At 39.8% G+C, this 21058-nt stretch overlaps 1 protein-coding gene across 1 annotated transcript in view; it reads left to right on the plus strand.

Annotated features, from left to right (window-relative positions):
- Nucleotides 1-21058, plus strand: part of LOC106059212 (putative protocadherin beta-18) — a 72609-nt gene that overhangs the window by 22940 nt on the left and 28611 nt on the right. The window contains exons 4-7 of the mRNA XM_056036295.1: nt 5393-5607; nt 6386-6547; nt 6916-7064; nt 7288-8798. Coding sequence (XP_055892270.1) covers nt 5393-5607; nt 6386-6547; nt 6916-7064; nt 7288-8798 — 2037 coding nt within the window. The remainder of the gene's footprint in view (nt 1-5392; nt 5608-6385; nt 6548-6915; nt 7065-7287; nt 8799-21058) is intronic.

The raw sequence follows: 21058 nt of genomic DNA on the forward strand, positions 1-21058 counted from the left end.
GTGCCATCAGAGTGCTTTGAAAAAGAAAGGTATTATAGTTATCTATTGTTAGTTTCAAACTTTTAAGCAACAAAGTATAAAGGGGACTAATTTAACTTATACTGCCACATCAGTCAAGTACAATATGTTTCCCTTGTTCGATACCAAAAAAAAGTTAATTACCAACAATTAAGTAATTAATCGGTTAATTTGTTAGTTGATTCTTGGTGTATTAGGTACAACAAATAATTGTGCAAAGTTTCAACTTGATCCGAGAATGGGTGTGGGAGAAATAACGTGTTCAATCTTTTTACCAGAAAAATAGACAAACATACAAAGTGAGTTGATATAAGCTTTCTAAAAAAGTATATCACGTATGTTAGCGAAAGCAGCTTGTAACTTTTGACTTAACATTTTTTTAAAACAGAAATTGTCTTTATCAAAGTCGACAGAATCTGAACTAAAGAAGTAACACCAGAAGCGCCTAATGGTGTAGGAAACTTAAGACAATGAGGCCTACAGAGTTTTAACAAGCAAAATATATTTTTAAAAAATACTTTTTAAAAAAAGCAAGGCTTATCCAAGGAGAAGAATGCCACATTTGCAACTATATATTTCACTAATGTAGAATTTATTTCCTTTATTCAATTACAAAAAAAAATTGAGTGCTTTGTTAATTTTTAAAAAATAATTCATATTTTCTTAGGTACAATAAATAATTGTGTAAAAGTTTCAACTTGATCCGAGAATGGGTGTGGGAGAAATAACGTGTACAGAATGTGTACTTCTCGATGTAATGCGTACATCCATGGGATGGTATCTGTAAGCGCAGTAAGCCAGAGACAGAGACACTGCCCATTGGTCCAGTTGTCTGATCAGACTGAAGTGTACTTCAGAGAGGGAAGGCGGGGAAGGAGTGATGCCCTGGTGAGTTTAATCAAGTACAGTGGGGCGTTCTTATGGCAGCGCCCGTCACCTATTGTGGTCAGGAGAAAGTTTGTTGCCCCTCGTCTCACAAACACGTGAACGTGGCGCTCAAAAAAAAAAATAGAAAAAGAGGGGAGGGGGTGGTAATGCCTGTTTCCGGTCAAATACAACTGACCCTTATAGTCTGTGGACGAAATGATTCGACCGACCGAGCTTCTGACCTGTCTCAGCCTATGGTTGTCAGCTGTAAGACTCTAGATGCTGGATTGACACATTTCCATTACTCGCTTTAAATGTATGAACACTTCAACAGAAATGTATTGTAATATAAGTAGTACGTTCGCAATACCTTTCAATGTTAAACTAATGAGGACATACCAGCCAACTGTTGTAGAAAAGTCTTCAATAAAACTTATTTCTAGACTTGTAAAAGAACAATAACATAAACACATAAAAGAGATTCCGTAACACACACACACACATATAGATTTCTAATTTGGCTACCTGGTCGAGGGGTATGCGCATACGACTATCATCTCGATGGTCCCGAGTTGAAACCCTGCCCACTTCCGTCCCATGGCTTCTACATGGAGTCAGGGCTAGGACGTAATTAACTTTAGAACGTTCGAATCTTATGAAACTTGTAAGACAAAGCAAAAATATTTCTTTCCAAAAATTGTTTACAAACCTGATACAGAAAACAATCACACACACACACAAACGTATATATAACCCTAACCCTATTGTATTTATGTATTTATTTATTTATCATCGTCTGTGTGTCTGTGTTTGTATATACAGACTGCGACGCTGACCTATGGTCAAGTTGTTCTCACTTGACTTAAAGATGAGGTGATGATGATCTTGTGGAAGGGGACTAAACAGCGATATTTTCTGTTCCCATGGCGCCGCCTTTGAGGTTATCACTGACCAGTTAGGGAAATTAATGACGTGTCTGGCAACCCTACCAACCTGTTGGTCATTTGTCATATCGAGGGAGACGGAGACCAGGGTACTAGCGATAAACTGGTGATTAGAGTCGATCGTTGTCTAGAGAAAAAGGGGGGGGGGTGGAAGGGTTGGGAAATAGTGAGGGCGCTAGGTGGGGACAGGGAGATCTGAAGATGAAGAAATGATGGATGGGGCTAGAGGCGCTGATTTCTAGGACTACGATGTGAATTAATAGCACTTGAAGATGTGGTGGTTGTTTGCTTGTTTGTTAGTAAGAAATGGATAGACATTTTTTGTTCCTATTTAAGCCAGCCAGATTCTCACATTTTTTTTCAATTCGAGGATATAGACTTTGAATAAACTGAAGTCACCCCAAATATTAATTCTTTTCCCTTCAGTTTTTTTTTTTACGCAAATCTTGATTACCTTAGTCAACCAATTATTATTTTTAATTTATAAGAATTAGATTTTGTATCAGTCCTACTTACAAAAGACACTAGAATTTTATTTCAACTTTTGAAAAAAATGGAAGCCATTGTATTAGCTTGTCGTCTGCTAACTTTAGACAAACGGCGCGGGAAAAACTGACAATAAACGAAAGGGGAACAAAATGTAGATATGTGAACTTTGTTGTTTGCGTTTTAGCATACAGAAGAACTGGCTAATGTTTTAGCATACAGAAGAACTGGCTAATGTTTTAGCCTACAGAAGAACTGGCTAATGTTTTAGCATACAGAAGAACTGGCTAATGTTTTAGCATACAGAAGAACTGGCTTTAGCATACAGTAGAACTGGCTAATGTTTTAGCATACAGAAGAACTGGCTAATGTTTTAGCCTACAGAAGAACTGGCTAATGTTTTAGCATACAGAAGAACTGGCTAATGTTTTAGCATACAGAAGAACTGGCTATTGTTCTTAGCATACAGAAGAACTGGCTGATGTTTTATAAAGGAGCAAGTTGGTGAAACAGTTGCCAACTTTTGATTCCCAAGAAACTAACGTTTAGTAAGAAATGTATTTGCAGTCAACCAATGCTATCTGGTATGAGAGTGTCTTTGACGTCTACGCTATTCTGCTCTAATAAGACAAGCTGCTTATTTATTCTGTCTGTCAGTTTGTCGGTCTAGAACAAGACAGACTAGTGCGAATCGATATTTTGTTACCATCATCGTGTCTTGGTGTGTGTGTGTGTGTGTGTTGCCAAGTTGTCATGCATTTCCATTCAAGCTGATGGGGTGAGGCAGAGTTATGTCCTTGAGTTCTGTTTCGTGAGCAGACACAATCAGGAAAGCGTGACGCGATGTCTCACAGACGGACAATCAAGTGCACATTCTGTCACGCACAGCCAAACATAGACCTTCCATCGAGTACAAATTGGCACCAAGACTATAGAGAAACTACAGACCATAAATAAATCTCCCATGTCATTGGTATACATTTATTTACCTGCTATTTACATTGTGTCCACAATGAAGTTATTCAAAGTAGTCTGCCCTATGTTTACATGTTATAAGTTAAGATTCGGTTTAACAAGCAGCAGAATACAGTACAAAAAATAAGATGAACAAGCGATATGGAGACATGTTGGGACAATGTAAAGAACCTAAAGAAAACGCATGAAATTGAAAAGAGGAGAAGATTGTTAGAGATGTTGCAATACATACACAAAATCGCCAATGTCCAGGACGCTACCCCCCCCCTTTTTTTTTCCCCCTAAAAAATATTTGTGTTTCAAGCGGAAGAGCTTATACATTTTATTCTCCGTTGCTAAAAAGTGGCATAAAAATTATTTTAAAACAAAATAGATCTATACTTTACCTTTACCTATCCCTTAGTCTGTTGGACCGTTACAAGATTTGTCGACTGTCTTTCTCCATTCCTGCCTTTTTCCTTAGTTAGAACCTCTTTCAATGGTAGGCCCATCCATTCTTTTATGTTGTCCTCCCACCGCTTTCTCTGTCAGCCTCTACTTCTTTTTCTGGTACTTTTCCATGAAGGAAGGTCTTTGCGAGCCCCGAAGATCTTGTAGTATGGCCATAGATTTCTAGCTTACGTTTTTTTTTTTTACGATAGTTAGCAGGCCATCATAGGGTCCTATCGCTGCAGCAACCCTGTCTCTAATCTCTTGGTTTGTGATGCGGTCTTTGAATATCTTATAAATATCTTCATTTTCTTGACCCAGTGTACACCTAAAGGCTAGCTATTTATAGATTAGATTCCATTTTAGTATATCCCCCCCCCATCCCCGTACGGGCTGATCCATATTTAGTTGGGTCCAAAATCTTTATAACATTGTTCATCTGTGTTACCTCACACAGAAAGGACAACCACAGAAAAGGTGTATCTATATCGGGTGTTTTGTTCAGTTATCAAAGATGTTCTCATCTGTTTAATATCAGAACTATCTTCTCCTGCCTCGTTGCACAATGTAATATCTACGTATAATAAGTTGCGCCCCCTTTTATATATTTAATCTTCGTTGTAGAACACGAGTCGTCTCCCTTCCTTTTTTTACAAAGATAGAGTTTAGTGCCCCTGACAGCGTCTATAAATCAAGACAGGTGGAAACAATCAAGGGATGGAGTTCGCGCGCTACCCTGGAAGCTAGGGAATGAGGTGTAGAGAGGGAGTGGGGCCTGTGGAGGGGGCTGGTTGAGTGCTAGAAGTAGTCAGAGAATGTCAGAGTTTCTCTTCCATCATTCTCAAGTCACAACATCGTCTGCTACGGAATTCTTTTTTTTTTTCTTTTTTTTTTTCTCTTTATGACATCTCGTTTCTAGAGTGCATTAAACACGCATAGACTTAGATGTAGTTCCCAATGTAGTTCTTTTTTTTTATTCGCTCACTTCTCTCTCTCTCTCTCTCTCTCTCTCTTTGTGTCTCTCTCTTTCACCTACCTCTTTTTTTTTTAAATCTCTTTCGGTTTCTTTCTATTTCTCTTCATTATTAATCTTTTGTCAGACTCCTCGTTTTTACAACTCCTTTTTTATTTTCTGTCACTATATCACTTTCTGTCTTTTTCTGTCTTTCTTTTTCTCTTTCTTTTCTCTTTTTTTCATTATTTCATTCTTTTTCATTCTCTTTTTCTATCACTCTCTTTCTCTCGTTGGTAACTCTCTTTTTCTCTCTTCATAAACAAATTGACAAGAAAAAGTTCCCAATGTTTTCCCTACTATTAAATGAAGTCCTTCCCAAGTACTAAACCTGTTAGGTAGAAATAAGTTTTAAATTTTTCTATAACACTCTCCCGTAGAAGGTTCATTGTGGCACCCATGCTGAGTCTTTCACAATTTATCGACCTCAGTTTCATTCAGTTGAACTTTACAGAGAGTCTGCAAAGCATTAAACATCCTGTATCTTTGATGCTATTAACACATCTCCTGTTTTGTCTTTATTTTCCTTTTTAAGCAGTTACTGTAACGTTAGCTGTTCTTTGTTGTAGTATTTTTCCCCCAAAAGTTGCATTTGTTTCCACACATAACGACAATATGAATGTAGGCGGTCCACATTATTTGTGTGTGTGTGTATCACCAGATGAGTCTTGTACTGCGGCAAGAGCTGGACAGGGAGACAAAGTCTAATCACAGGATGCTGCTGACGGCCAGGGACGGCGGGCAGCCCCCGAGATCAGGCAGCATGACCATACTGGTTAATGTCGAGGATGTGAACGACAACCCTCCAGTCTTCGACAGGTCACTTTACAACGTCACGATGCCAGAGATTGCTTCTGCGGGCACTCCTGTAGTCACGTGAGTAGATTGTTATAACATTCAATATAATTCATAAGAATATTTCTACACAGCTCAAATTATATGCTATAAATACTTTTTATTTTTTTAAAACAAATATTTTGTGTCTTTAGCATCTCATTAACATTTGACAAAAAAAAAAAAAAAAAAAAAAAAAAACTCATTCATTATTCTATATTAAATGGAAAACTTTAAGGAATTGGCATATATGAACAGTTAGTCATGATCAATATTGTTACGATCTTCTCTATCAGGCCTTCTGCAAACACTGCTAAACACAACACAGCACATTTAACACAAGAACTTGACAACAAGAGTTTCAATAAACAATGTGGCGGTTTTATTTACAAATAAACACAATGGGCTACACCAACTTGAAATGCTTTCTTGTACTTAACAGAACTGCCTAACTACAAGTCTCTCTAGCTCGTACAGCTACATCCTCGAAGACTCAAAGGTACCACACAGTCCTTACTGCTTTGCTGTTCTGGAATCAACTGTCCTTTTTAACACACTGTCTCTCGACCGCGAAGGCTTTCGATGACCATAATACTGGTCATATTTGCGTGTACTTGCAGTAATGTCTCTTGTTCAACAGCCGTTGACCCGTAGACCTGTGTGAATGGCCTGAGTCGTGTGTATCAGTAGGCCGCACATACATTAACCCTTTCAGTTCGCCACTGGAGTTAGAACAATATATACAATTGAAAGATGCACAAATTTCGATAATTATCTAGTTACTGCCTTAGTCTTTCATAATTGTATTGTTTGCTTACAGAGTATCGGCCACTGACCAAGACACTGACCAGTACAATATCAAGGAGTACAGGTTCGCTCCACTGGACCGCGAAGACGTCACTAAGTACTTCGCTATCAATGGTTCTACTGGACAGATCACAGTGTCAGGGTCACTGCTAGAGAAACAAGGGGACACCTTTAGGTAATGACATTATAGGCTTAGGTTTCAGAGGTTCATATTTTTGAGGTTCAGGTTTTAGAGCTTCAGATTTCATAGTTTCATATTTTAGAGGTTCAGATTTTTAGAAATTCAGGCTTTAGAGGTTCAGATTCTAGAGATTTAGATTTAGAGGTTCAGATTTTAGAGGTTCAGGTTTTAGAGGTTCAGGTTTTAGAGGTTCAGGTTTTAGAGCTTCAGGTTTTAGAGGTTCAGGTTTTAGAGGTTCAGATTTTAGAAGTTCATGTTTTAGAGGTTAAGATCTTAGAGGTTCAGGTTCAAGAAATGAATGTTATTCGAGGTCAGTTTGTCTACAATGGTTCTTAAGCTTGTTATTTCGCAATTTGTTTCAGAATTCTTGTGGAATGTCTAGACAAAGGAGTTCCGCCACTGGTGTCCAGAGCTGAGGTAGACGTGACGGTGGAGGACACGGTCAACAGCGCCCCCATAGTCAGTGTGAACATCATGTTTGGCGGCTCTGTCTCAGAGTTGGCTCAGTCTGGTAAATAGACAAATAGTTCTATAAATGCAAATAAGTTTGACAATATTTTTTATTGATCATTGTATATGTCTAGATTCACCAGTAGATTCTCAACAGAAAAATGAGTTTTTTTTATATATTTGTGTGAATTGTTAAATCATTTCTATACACGGATTAAAGATTTAGTCGATTTTTCTTTTGTAATCTATTTTTGTTTTTGTATTTGGATGTTTTTATTTTTCAGGCACTGTGGTGGCGTTAGTTGGAGTGCTGGATCGGGACGCTGGTTTGAACGGTTTGGTGTCCTGCTCCATTGTGAGCGATGCCTTTGAGCTGCAGCCGCTGTCGGTCAATGAATACAAGGTCATTGTGGTCAGAAAACTGGATAGAGAAGTTGAACCAGTGCTTAACGTGACCGTCACGTGTGAGGATGCAGGCTCTCCCAAGATGTCCAGCTCTGTTAATTTTGAAGTCAAGGTCAAGGACGAGAATGACAATTTCCCAGTTTTCACTGAATCTCTCTACCAAAAGTCCGTCCCAGAAAACAACCGCCCAGGTCAGGTGATCCTTAAAGTTACAGCCACTGACGCAGACTACGGAGAGAATGGGCGAGTGTCCTACTCTCTCGTTGGCGTGGACGATGAGCTGCTCCGCATCGACACGCGTGGAAGCATCTCTGCCGTGAAGTCCTTGGACCATGAGGTAACGCCCTTGCTGAGGTTCAAGGTCGTGGCCATGGACAATGGCGTGGACAGAAAGAGCTCGACAGCTGAGGTTATCATAGAGATCACCGACTTAAACGACGAGGTCCCGACCTTTGAGAAGTCTTCTTATGAGTTTGAGGTCAGTGAAAACATGTCAGAGAATACCACCGTTGGGTCAGTGCTGGCCACAGACAGGGACAGTGGCGATAATGGAAAGATTGTGTACTCTCTTCTGCCAAAGCTGAGTCCATTTATAATTTTGACCAATGGTCTTATTGTAACCAAAGATATACTGGACAGAGAGCAGCGAGATAGCTACACAATCACTGTGTACGCGGAAGACAAAGGAAGGCCTCCCTTGACCGGAAGCACCACCGTGGTGGTAAAAATAGGGGACCAGAATGACCACAGGCCCAGGATAATCTATCCACGAAGTGGCAACAGTACAGTGGCTGTGTCATTTGATGCTAAGCCTGGATCAGTCGTGCTGAGTATCCTCGCCGAGGACGAAGATGAAGGCGCTAACAAGGAACTGGAGTACATCCTGGCGTCCAACACGGCCTCGTCAATCTTCAAACTGACCAAAGACAAAGGGGAGCTCATTCTGCAGAGGGTTTTGACCCCGCAGGACTCCGGCCGGCACCGGCTAACCGTGGTGGTCACTGATAAGAGCTCTGCGTTTCCACTTTTCACGAACTCCACGTTTGACGTCATCATTTTTGCGCCCAACGAGACCGAGGCCCAGAGCAAAGACAAAGAGAAGGAACATGTTCTGGTGGTCATCATTCTGGGCGTGGTCACCGGAGTTGTAACGGTGGCGGTCATCATCACCATTGTGGTCATTAGGCGAGCTGACGCCCAGAGAAGGAAGTACCATCATTCCAGGGCCAAGATGGTCTCCGAAGTTGAAAAGTTGGAGTCGGACAAAAACACAGTGGGTTACGTCATCAGTAACAGTGTATCTGATGGGACCAAGACAAGGGGAAGTCACGACGGAAGTGGTGACATGACAAGGGACACTACTCAAGATGAAGGATTTGGAGACAAGTCGGTAAGTAGAAGAAAATCGTAGCCCTTGTAGCAACTAGTAACTAAGTTTTCATGTCAAGAACTTTAGAAGAAATAGCCCGAGTCTCTTGAACGCTTTCAAAGTTCAATAGAATTTTAAACTGTAATGAGTTCTTCCTCAATAAGATTCCTTGTACCCATCCTATGAGTTAGATTTCTTCGTGGCGTGGGAGGGTCTAAGAAAGTACGATTCCTTGTACCCATCCTATGAGTTAGATTTCTTCGTGGCGTGGGAGGGTCTAAGAAAGTACGATTCCTTGTACCCATCCTATGAGTTAGATTTCTTCATGGCGTGGGAGGGTCTAAGAAAGTACGATTCCTTGTACCCATCCTATGAGTTAGATTTCTTCATGGCGTGGGAGGGTCTAAGAAAGTACGATTCCTTGTACCCATCTACGAGTTAGATTTCTTCATGGCGTGGGAGGGTCTAAGAAAGTACGATTCCTTGTACCCATCCTATGAGTTAGATTTCTTCATGGCGTGGGAGGGTCTAAGAAAGTACGATTCCTTGTACCCATCCTATGAGTTAGATTTCTTCATGGCGTGGGAGGGTCTAAGAAAGTACGATTCCTTGTACCCATCCTATGAGTTAGATTTCTTCATGGCGTGGGAGGGTCTAAGAAAGTACGATTCCTTGTACCCATCCTATGAGTTAGATTTCTTCATGGCGTGGGAGGGTGTAAGAAAGTACGATTCCTTGTACCCATCCTATGAGTTAGATTTCTTCATGGCGTGGGAGGGTCTAAGAAAGTACGATTCCTTGTACCCATCCTATGAGTTAGATTTCTTCATGGCGTGGGAGGGTCTAAGAAAGTACGATTCCTTGTACCCATCCTATGAGTTAGATTTCTTCATGGCGTGGGAGGGTCTAAGAAAGTACGATTCCTTGTACCCATCCTATGAGTTAGATTTCTTCATGGCGTGGGAGGGTCTAAGAAAGTACGATTCCTTGTACCCATCCTATGAGTTAGATTTCTTCATGGCGTGGGAGGGTCTAAGAAAGTACGATTCCTTGTACCCATCCTATGAGTTAGATTTCTTCATGGCGTGGGAGGGTCTAAGAAAGTACGATTCCTTGTACCCATCCTATGAGTTAGATTTCTTCATGGCGTGGGAGGGTCTAAGAAAGTACGATTCCTTGTACCCATCCTATGAGTTAGATTTCTTCATGGCGTGGGAGGGTCTAAGAAAGTACGATTCCTTGTACCCATCCTATGAGTTAGATTTCTTCATGGCGTGGGAGGGTCTAAGAAAGTACGATTCCTTATATAACCTCCACTGATATTGATAAGTAACAAGATTTTAAGCCAGCATCAAACTTGTATGTTGTAGGTCTACTGGTAACATTCGACTAGAAATGAAATATCCACAGCCAAATAACATCACCTGTAGCATTCATCTCATATGTTCCAAGCTGTTCACAGCTCAACAAATATTTGGAAGACAAATAATAAGGGGAAATGATCTTATAATCAACCTTATTTTTTTTCCCCGAGCCAGCTTCTATCTCATTATAGGACTAGAAATAGTTTCAGTCTTCATGTCACGAGTTCTCTTCTCCTCCTGAAACACCCTCAAAATAAAATCACGCGGAATCAAAAAGTGTACGTGTAAAGTAGAGAGAAAGTTTCCAGCAAGAGCAAGTGTGATTGGTTTTCATAAGACTCAAGAGCTTAGCACTAATTGGAATTGCACGTGTTTTAGGGAGAAACATATGCCAAGATATATTACTGGGAGATAGACACAGGGGTTAGAAGTAGGGGCGTTAGAATGATAGCTTGTCGGGATTTGAAAGAATAACACTATAACTTGGGTTATACAAATACACAGCTTCAAAAGCTAAACTAGATTTCTAGATACATGTATTTTTTAATGAATCCAAAAAAACGAAATCTAGATCTCGTCCACATATTCCCGTCTTTTGCAGGAGTTGTATAGCAGACATCTAAGTCTGTGAGATTTTAGTTTGAATACACATTTTCCATTCCCTACCTTCAACGAACCCTTCCCAGCAAGCTTTGAATATATCTGATAATCCCAGAAAGATTTAAATAAACCTGCAGAAGATAGTTTCCTTCTTCTTGTATAAAAAAGTTTGTGCGTTAGAGGGTTTAGACGAGAAGAGTGGTCCTATAGGTGAGATGAAGCTGCCCGCTGGTTTGCAGATCAAACAGTTTTCCACAAAGTTTTTCTTACGTTAGAGTAGATATTGGCCCAGTGTTCCAGGCAGTGTTCCAGGCAGTGTTCCAGGCAGTGGGTTAATAATAGTGGTCGTATAAGAGGTTACTTTTTAATAGTTGTAATTGCCAAGCAGCAAACAGCCAGCCCGAATTTCAATCAAAAGTTGCCAGATTTTTGTCTGTAAACAATCTCCAAGATAATCTCCACTTGCTTGCTCCATGGAGTTATAAAATCTCAGAATAGTTTACACCTATTTATGTATATATGCAGCGTTGAAATGGAAAAGGTGCGGTTTGGGGTAATATTGTAAATTATGGAATTTTACATCCTATAAAGTGTTCACATTCTCTTGAAATACACGCGCTGCCTACATTTGAATGAAACATTCTTCCAGTCATGAGTTAAAAAGCAAGTTGTAGATGTTGTTATTTGTTTTGTTGTTGTTTTTTTTACAAAGCTATTATCAAGTCACTCTGTCTTTCTTTCTTGTTCAATGTTTGTACACTTCTCTAACATTCTCATATCAAGTTGAAACTTTATTCAATTATTCATTGCAAGTAATAAAACATGAATCAACAAAAAAAATTAGCCAATTAATAAGATTTCAACGAGTGGTCTTGGGGGCTCCTTTATTTCTCACAGATGAAGTACTGCAAGCGTTGTAACGTACTTTTATTATGCTCTCAAAGATCATTTGCTAGATATTTTATCGAACACTTTCCGTTTTCATGCAGTAGCCATGTGTACTATACGTGTGCATCGCACTAGTCTAAGCTAAATCTAAGCTAAATCTAAGCTAAGTGAATGTTTGTTTTATGTTGGTACTATGAACTATTGTATAGAACTAATACATTATAAACCATGTCTAATAGCAGATAGCGTGCCGCAGATAGAACTTAATTGACCGTAGGAGTCATCCACACTGGTGGTAGAGCAGATACTGTCACTACACTTAACGCCTGGTGGACAGTGGTCAGTGCCGGTCATCTGTGGCTTGTAAAGCAAAGATTGATCTATAATTGAAATCTAATCTACCTTCAGGGCGAGTACTGTGGGTTGGGTTCACCAATTAACTCAACCCGTTGATGGAAGACTTGTGGAAGGGGGGGGGGGGAGGGAGGGCTTGGTCTCTCACAGCACTCTATCAGAACCTCCCTTTTACATCCTCACACCGCGGTTCATCCATCGAGAAGATAGATATCTACTGACCAGCTAAGATATCTACTGACCAGCTATTTTCAGGCTCATTGTCTTTGACCTTTCTACCTCCTGTCAATCTTAATCAACCTCAGAGAGAACTTGTTCTTGTAACGAACAAAAAAGAGCGGGGAGAGGAGGGGGGAGATTTATTTTTGTTTAGTTCTGGTTTCTTTTCCAAAACTTCCTTGTAAACTAAAGATTATTCAAGTGTTGCGGCTCGATAAGGAATTAATGATTTGTTTCGGAAATAGTTTTGACTTAGTGACCATAAACGTGACTAGTAAAACATGGATTGGGTTTTAGAGACAGAACGAAATAGAAGTCGACTTAGACAGACTACTTCCAGGACAAAGTAGAAATAAGTCACAGTTTATGAACCTCTAGAGTTAGCTGACATTCAATGATTCCCTTCATTGCTATTAAACTTGTTCGACATTCAGTATCAGCGTCGACTAACTTCTATTGATGGTTCGGCCTTTCGCTGATGTTATTGTGGATTATGTATTCAGTTGAGTGTTACCTCCATTTGGTTTATTTGCATTAGACACCGCGGAAGCGCCTAACACAAGGCAACTCACTGTTCAGTACACAGTTTGATCCCAAAATTTAAGTGTTATCAAGCGATTGGTAATAAGTCATATTGTTTTTCCCCTTTAGAAATCACTTGACCTGAGTAAAAGTATAACTTAAAGATGTTATAAGATAGAATAGAACTTTCATCGAAACAAAATATTTCTTGTTTTTTTTTTTTTATTTACTTTCAATATCATATTGCTCATGAGAACGAAATCCAAAGGAAGCTCTTTACACTCAAACGAAACTAATATGGCGGGTAACTGGACCATGTCCCGACAACTCTTGCTTGTAAATTCAATTACTAAGTTTTCCATTTTGTTCAATCACACGATCTCAGGACTAACTAGGTCAATGACGAAATTTACTATTTCAAGAATCAAATACTAATAGTAAATCTCAAAGTTCTAAACAAAATTAAGAACCAATTCTTTCTTGAACAAAGGTCGATTGAGACAATCATACGTTTAAACTTCCTCCGGAAAAATATTCTAGTCAACTTTCTACACTGTAGTTAACTTTTTCAATATAGTGTACTATTGCAATGCTAGTCAACTATTTCAGTTCAACTCTTTCAATTCTAATCAAATATTTCAATTCTAGTCATTTATAGTAATTCTAGTTACCTATATCAATTCTAATCAAATGGTCCAATTCTAGTCAACTCTTTCAATACTAGTCAACAATTCTATGGAAGTAATTTCACTAAGATGCCAACTAAATGAAATGCTTTAAAAACAACAAAGTCAAAGATTTCACAAAGCAATACCAAAAACAAAAAGGGCGCGGCAATCGAATCAATAATTGTACCCAACTGGAGGCATCGCCTCTGTTTACTTTAAGTGGAATGTATTTCACCCAGAACATCTTCAGACTCCTCTGACTTCCTCACACACGCACACACACACAGAGCTCAGTGAGCTATAGATTTCAAATCAAAGAGCTCAGTTTTCTCTGCTTCATATTTTTCTAGAGCTCACGTATATTTCAGGAATGGATGGCCGGTGTTTGGTCGCTAGCCCCCCCGAGGGCAGCAGCGTACTAGTCTCAATGACCCGGCCGTGGTATGAGTGTCATACAATCTGGAATTGGAAAATATGCCAATCATATGGTGAACACATTCCACCCGCAGCCTTGGCACACACCGGACCAGCCCGTATGTGAGCTTGTGCGTGTGTATGTGTGTATGTATATGTCTGTGTGAGAGGTGATGGAAATTCGAAAACTGACCGCAGATCTGAATTAAGACAAGAGCGTCCCAACAATTTCTCTTGAGACAACTCTGGGTTGGTATCCGTCCAAGTTCTTTCCCCTGGGCGCGTCCTTGATACTAAGGTACTTCCGGAAGTGTAATCCTCCATGCAGATAAAAGATAGTTCTTCTTGCGTTACCATCTTCAGTCAGCGCCACCACCTCCCCTATCGCTTCTCTTCAGTCGACGGTTCTGAAATTAATAAGATTATTTGAATATCAATGATTGCCTGGTTGTGTGGTATGTCTGGTTGTGTGGTATGCCTGGTTGTGTGGTATGCCTGGTTTTGTGGTATGAACTGGTATGCGCTTCGGGCTATGGTCGTTATTATCCCGGACTCGAACCCTGCCCACAGTCATCATATGTCGTCCAACAGAAGCTCTGGGATTGGACGAAATATTTTTTATTTCTAAAGCAAGCAGGTGGGGCGTTTGGTGGCTAAGTGATACAGTGCATTGCTTCAGAACCGCGGTGTCTTACATTCGAATCCCGATAAAGACAGGGTCTATGAGCTTAGGAATTTGTAAGACCCACCCCACTCCTCGAGTCAACCTAACTCTAATGGGGAAGTATAAGCGATTGGCCGTTGTAGTTGCAAAATTACACACTCGTTGACCGTCAACCATTGAAACAAAATGAGATAACATCCTCTCAAGGTCTGAAAGAAATACCTTTCCCTACTTTACCAAATAAGTATAGATAAATGAATATCATTGTATATGTTAGTAAAGAAAGTAATTTTCTTAATGAGTCGAACGTTTATGAATAAATGCTATAGATGTCTACAGCCCTGAACAAAAATAAACAAACGCGTTATTGTCATATAGTCTTCTATTGTCATATAGTCTTCTATTGTCATATAGTCTTCTATTGACATATAGTCTTCTATTGACATATAGTCTTCTATTGACATATAGTCTTCTATTGTCATATAGTCTTCTATTGACATAACAAGTAGTTTCAAGAAAACGTTGCCAACAGCACTCGAGAAGCCACAATCAAATTTTAATTAAAACACAATCTCGACATCCGTGTCATCAGCAAAAACATTTCATGCAAGAATGACTTTCAAGATCTTCAATGGTGAATAGTTTTCCAACAATCAAGTTCTCCGTAAGCACCCCCCCCCCCCTCCCCCATTTTCCTCTCTACTTTCAACCCTCCTCCCCGCCCGCCCGCTTCCTTTTCACTTCTAAACGAGTTAAACTACCACTTTGCACTAAGCCTGGGAGATGGATGTATCTTAACGTCTTGTCATATCTATCATCTGTTTCAGACAGACAGACTGACAGACTTGGTGCACGGGGTTTAACTTATTCACTTACGGTTACAGGAGAAAGTAGTCGAACAAAATTGATAGTGGAAAAATACAAACTTTAAAAGAAACGACTCCAATCAAATGTAAACTACAATTTTACGTCTTTGACTTAACATTTTGTAAAATTAAAAACCGTTTCATCTCTAAACACGAACTCTAACTAAAACTATTTTTGTAAAGCAAAGCATAAAAAAAAAATACATACATACATATATATATATATATCAATTTTATGACGATTATCATATTTATAAAGGTCTCTAATCAAGATCTTAGCTCGCGTCACACCTATAATATAACATTTATAATCTTTAAGTAGTGACTATAGACATAATTTTTTCTTTTACTTTACATAATTTTTTTATGTAATTTAGTTTAAATATTTTTTTTTACTTTTTTCTGGTCACTCTTTAGATTTTGATAAAAAATATATTTTACACTCCCCCCCCCCTCAATATTTTGAAATCCGTTTGATATTCTGGTCAATCAGAATTCTTTAGTATACTAGAGATTTCCGTGCTCTCGCTCTCTCTCTCTCTCTCACACACACACACACACACACACACGCGCGCGCGCGCACACATTAGCTCTTATGTGGAATCCTCGTTTAACTCTGGGAGTCTACTAATGGGTAAATTTATACATTAAAAAAAAAAAAGCACGTTACTTTAAAGGTACATACTGCAAAGAAAATTTATATATAAAAGCAAAATAATAAAATAAAAAAAAACGCTGGAAACATAATTCTATCTTTAAACCGAATTGAAGGGGCCAGGTCGGTTGAAACGACTCGCTTTCCTTGTTTATACATCAAGTGTCCAAGTATTTAACGAACACGTTTTTTTTTTAATTCCTACGATGAGATGGAGGTGCCAGTAGAAACACCCTTGAGAGCAGTCATTTTGGTGCTTTAATTTTATTTATTTTTTTGACTTGTTGAACTTGCGGCTAAACTTGAAATGATGTTTAGAATTCATTTCAAAAGGAAATGTCTGCGCTGAGATCTGTGTGCACAGTGAGTTGTATAACAACATTGGCCCTCGCGTCTCCACACATCTCCACACATCGTTTTAGTACCACACACACACGGCTTGTACAAACACAAGAAACTCAAATCGTGGGAGGGAGAGGGGAGGGGTACAGAGTTTTTTAGAGGAGGATGCTCATGACCTCGTAATTTTCTTGTTACCAAGGCAACGAATTTCACTATCTGACCAAAGCCAAACTACCCATTTAAGCCAAACAACTAATCTACTATTCTAGACTACAAAAATAATAATTTAATTTATAAAGCGCTGTTAACAACTAGACTCATGGTACCACGAGAACATAGATGGCAAAAAGTGTGAACATGAAAAATGAAGCGATATAAGTTTTGAGTAGATAGGTTCTGGTGGTCTTCTTGAATGTAGAGAAGCAGTTAGTCTAAGCTGGAGCTCAAGACCTTACATCCGTGTACTGACAAAACCTGCAAACCTTGAAGTCCAGGTATGTTAACTCTGCAATTACTGATCTTTAAATTTGTCGTTTAAATCATTAGCTGTTAAGTTTTGTTTGCTGTTTTTTTGTGTTTTTTTTTTACACTAAAATAGAAGGAGGGGAGGTGGCTGAGTGATAAAGCGCTTAGCTTCCAAAAACGGGGAACCCCTGGTTCGAATACTGGTGAAGACTGGGATTTCTTTTTTTGTTTCGGGATCTTTTGGCAAATCTGAGTCCACCCAGCTCTAATGAGTGCTTGACATTAATTGGGGAAAAGTAAATGCAGTTGGTCGTTGTGCTGGCCACATGACACCCTCGTTAACCGTGGGCCACAGAAACAGATGGCCTTTACATCATCTACACTATAGATAGCAAAGGCTGAAAAGAGAACTTCACTAAAATGATTAAAGAAATACCTATCATTGTAAAACTCGGAACAACAAAGAAGCATTTCATAGGGAGCTTTCCACTTTCCACTTGGGTGAGTTCACTATTGGCATTACTCAAACTTTTAGCCCCATTATTTGGCGCCCCTCATTTCTTTTTATCTAGCCCCGTCCTTCACCTTACATATTTTATTACCCCAGGAGGGATTCTCTAGAAACAGTTATCCCGTATAGGAAAAAAAAATTGAGACCGACCAGTCACAGTTAATCCCCCTGTTTCAATTATGATTTATCCCCCTTTATCTAGGAGCTTTTTTATGAAACATTCTTAGACAAAAATAGTATCTAAAGTTCTGAGTAGAGTTCTCTCCCTTGGCACTAAAACCATATGTGTAGGTAACTGGATGGAGTATCGGAGAACGATGGACAGAGTTAAAAAGTGTAGAAGAATGTAGAACTAAAGCCAGGGCCTCTTGGAAGTGTATATGCTTTTTTTTTTTCTTAATTCGAAACCTAAATATCTGGTCAACTAATCAATTCACCACCAACATAACAAACCAATTCTTTAACTACATATGTGATTAATTCACCCAAATCTTAATTACTATGGTCTTTAAATTTAATAAATTATTTAATACATATATAACCAATTCACCCACAGCTTAATCAATTCTTAAACTACATATATAACCAATTCATCCACAGCTTAACCAACATAGTCTTCCAAAACATATCAAACTAATATACTCACAGTTTTACCAAACAATTCATACACATCACAGAAGCGACCAATTCGCTTTGAATGGTGAGACATTGTCTACAGTTTGACATCCTTGTGTGTACGTCTTTTGTCTGCACCACTTCCCAGCCCGCTTCCCCAATCTATTTCCAACAGAACCTGTGCATTACTCCAGGAGTGCACTTTGAGAACCTGTGCATTACTCCAGGAGTGCACTTTGACGAATTTAATCCTAAGCACCCGCACCCCACCCACATTTTCACAGCTCAGTTTCAGGAATCTTTGCCCATTACAATTCCCCCCCCCCCCCAAACCAAGACGTTTCCTTTAAAAAAAAAAGAATACAGCACTTGAGTTAAAGGAAATTGAAAATTTGCATCTGCTAATTGGAAGGCTCGAACTTCTTAGTTTACGGAGAGTGTTACCTCCCCTGGGGGAGGGGGGGGGAGCGTCTTCCCATTGGCCTCTTTCATTAGAAATGGAAGACTGATTTCAAAGGCAATCCAATCTATTATGTTTCACTGGCTGGAACAGACAGAAAAACGTCTGCGACACGTCATCAATCTGTTAATCTTTTTAAGATCTCTGTTTTCATTGAGTCAAACTTTCAAAGAGGGGCCGACACAAAAACAAAAACACATTTTTTTTTTTAAACAAAACAAAACAAAACTAAATCCTGAACTGTAAAGGAATGGAAGCAAAACTTCCATTAAGGAATTTCTTTGGAAAATTCGAGAAAAACATGAAAACAAGAAACGTTTATTACATGCTCATGCACTACCAACAATTAGGCGTTTCCTTCAGTGACGTAGCTTGACACAGGTGAGGCCACTCTTTATCTGGTTGCGTCTCAGTTACTTCTTCAAGCGGCTTCTTAAATCAGATTTGACTACTAGATGGAGCTTCTTTGAGTTTCAGAACAGCAAAATAATGGTCATTTCCCTGGATTGTTCATTTTAATATTTATCACATCGGCATCGGCCATTGTTACATGCATGGGCAGAAATGTAACTAGGACTTAACAGGAAGGTTGAAAAAATAATAAACAATATAGAGCCTGGGAACAAATCAACTGGCCTAGCCAGTGTGTACTGCTAATATAAATATATAATATAAAATATAAACTAGTCCTCTAGCCAAATTTAAGTTAATTTTGTGTTATTATTTGAAAAAATTATAACAGCCAAACTGGAGTTTCCCCGTGTGGCCAACGCGCTAGTAATTCTTTTCTCAAGGATATGCAACAACTGTCATCATTTGTAGGGAAATCATTGTTGCCGTTTTTGAGATCCCTGTCCACCCAGATTCCTCAAAGTTCCCATGAATTTGCAAGCTGAATAGAGGAATTGTAATAAGAGAGAGAGAGAGAGAGAGATGAACGTGTTTTTTGTGCGCGTGTAAGATCGTGAGGTTACAGCAGTCCCCGATGCTACAATTCAAAGCACTAAGACAAAAAAAGTTGGCTCAACTTACGAGTACTAAATGCATACACTCAAATCTCCCGAGAGGGTGCTTTATGGCGCCCGTGTCCTCATCTTCTACCTCCCCATCTCCCCCTTAACACTACGTAGACGTAACCGCATCGGACTAAGTGGCACAGGACGAAATGTGGTTTTCATAGAGAATAATACGTGGCGGCGACATAGAGAAACGAACAAGCGCCCCCCTCCTCCCTTTCTGTTGAGACTTGTCCACATTCTTGTTGTCTGTTGATTCTGTGCCATCATTTCTTCCAGAAGTTGGATGTTATTAAATGTATTTCGCTTTTATGGCCAGGCGCTGTTACCTCTACACTCCATGCACACAGACATTCTTCGTTATACAGTATCACACACACACAAACAAACACACACACACACACACACTAGAGACAGTCTGAACGATAATTAAAGCGAACACACTTCATGAGTGTCCAGATTTTAGGTTGGTTTTGTTTTGTTTTTAAAATCATTATTAACCCTTGATACGTGCGTGTTCTCTGTTTCCCCCCTTGACCCAAGGAAAGTATTAGTGGCGAGCTAGCTGAGAGGTAAAACACTTTGCTTTCGAACGAAGAAGACTGCGATTGTGTATTTTTTAGGACGCCCCTGAGTCTTTTGCAAAGTAAAAGCGATAGGGCGTTGTTCTCACAATATGACACCCTCGTTCAGCGTGTACCATTGAAATGAGCTTTGTTTCATTTGCCCTATAGACCGCCAGGGGACTTTCTTACCTTACTGATAGAATGTGTCGTCTTGTGTTGTTAATTAGCACACAGTTTTGTTTATTTCTATTTTCTAAATTATCATTGTCTCACAACTGTATGTAGAACTGTGACCCCCCCCCCCCCCTAGCAGAAGTCTATATAAAATAGAAAGCACCTGAATCTTGACTATCAACGTCCATTGCTGACCAGTGACAAATTCGGATCAAACAACAAGTCTATATATTGACTGATACAAGAATGACGGAGTTGTATTAACATTTGTAACCGTCAGTGTAAATGTTTTTATTCAGGCTCTGTCCTGACTCGAACTTGTGAATTTGACCTCCCAACCTTATTCCAGCTAATCCTTCATGTACTCTCTCACTCTCTTTCTCTCTCTCTCTCTCTCAATCACTTGCTCACACACACACACACACAGATCTAACACACAGTCAACGTTAGCGCCTTTCTCCCACTCAGCAGAAATCAATCTTCAGCCAAAAGCCCCCCATTGTATCAGCTCTGACCCCTGGGCGGGACAGGGGGTGGGGGGGGGGGGCTAGGGTGTACGACCGAAACTAACGCAGGAAGGGAGAGGGGCTTTTTAGGCTAGAAAAGAAGGCGGGAACACGTGTGTGGGCTGGGTGGGGGGGGGGAGGTTTTTGGATGGCGTCAAGAACGAGGTCAGCGCCTCTTCAGATGAAGCCAAGTGAACCCCCTCGTGTGAACGCCAAGCGACGATCAGAAGCTTCATCGTGAGAGTACCTCGGACGTGTGGCTCGCGTTGCTCAAATACTTGCCTCCCCCCCCCCGTTCTGTTCCCCTGCGCCCCCCACCCTCCACAGATTTCCACTCTCTTTGACTGAATCTGCGGGTAAATGTTTTGGTCAAACTGGACTAGGGTCAAGTGATGAAAGACATGGATGTGTA

The sequence above is a fragment of the Biomphalaria glabrata genome, chromosome 7 (genome assembly GCF_947242115.1).
Source record: "Biomphalaria glabrata chromosome 7, xgBioGlab47.1, whole genome shotgun sequence".
In the NCBI taxonomy this organism is placed as follows: Eukaryota; Metazoa; Mollusca; class Gastropoda; family Planorbidae; genus Biomphalaria; species Biomphalaria glabrata.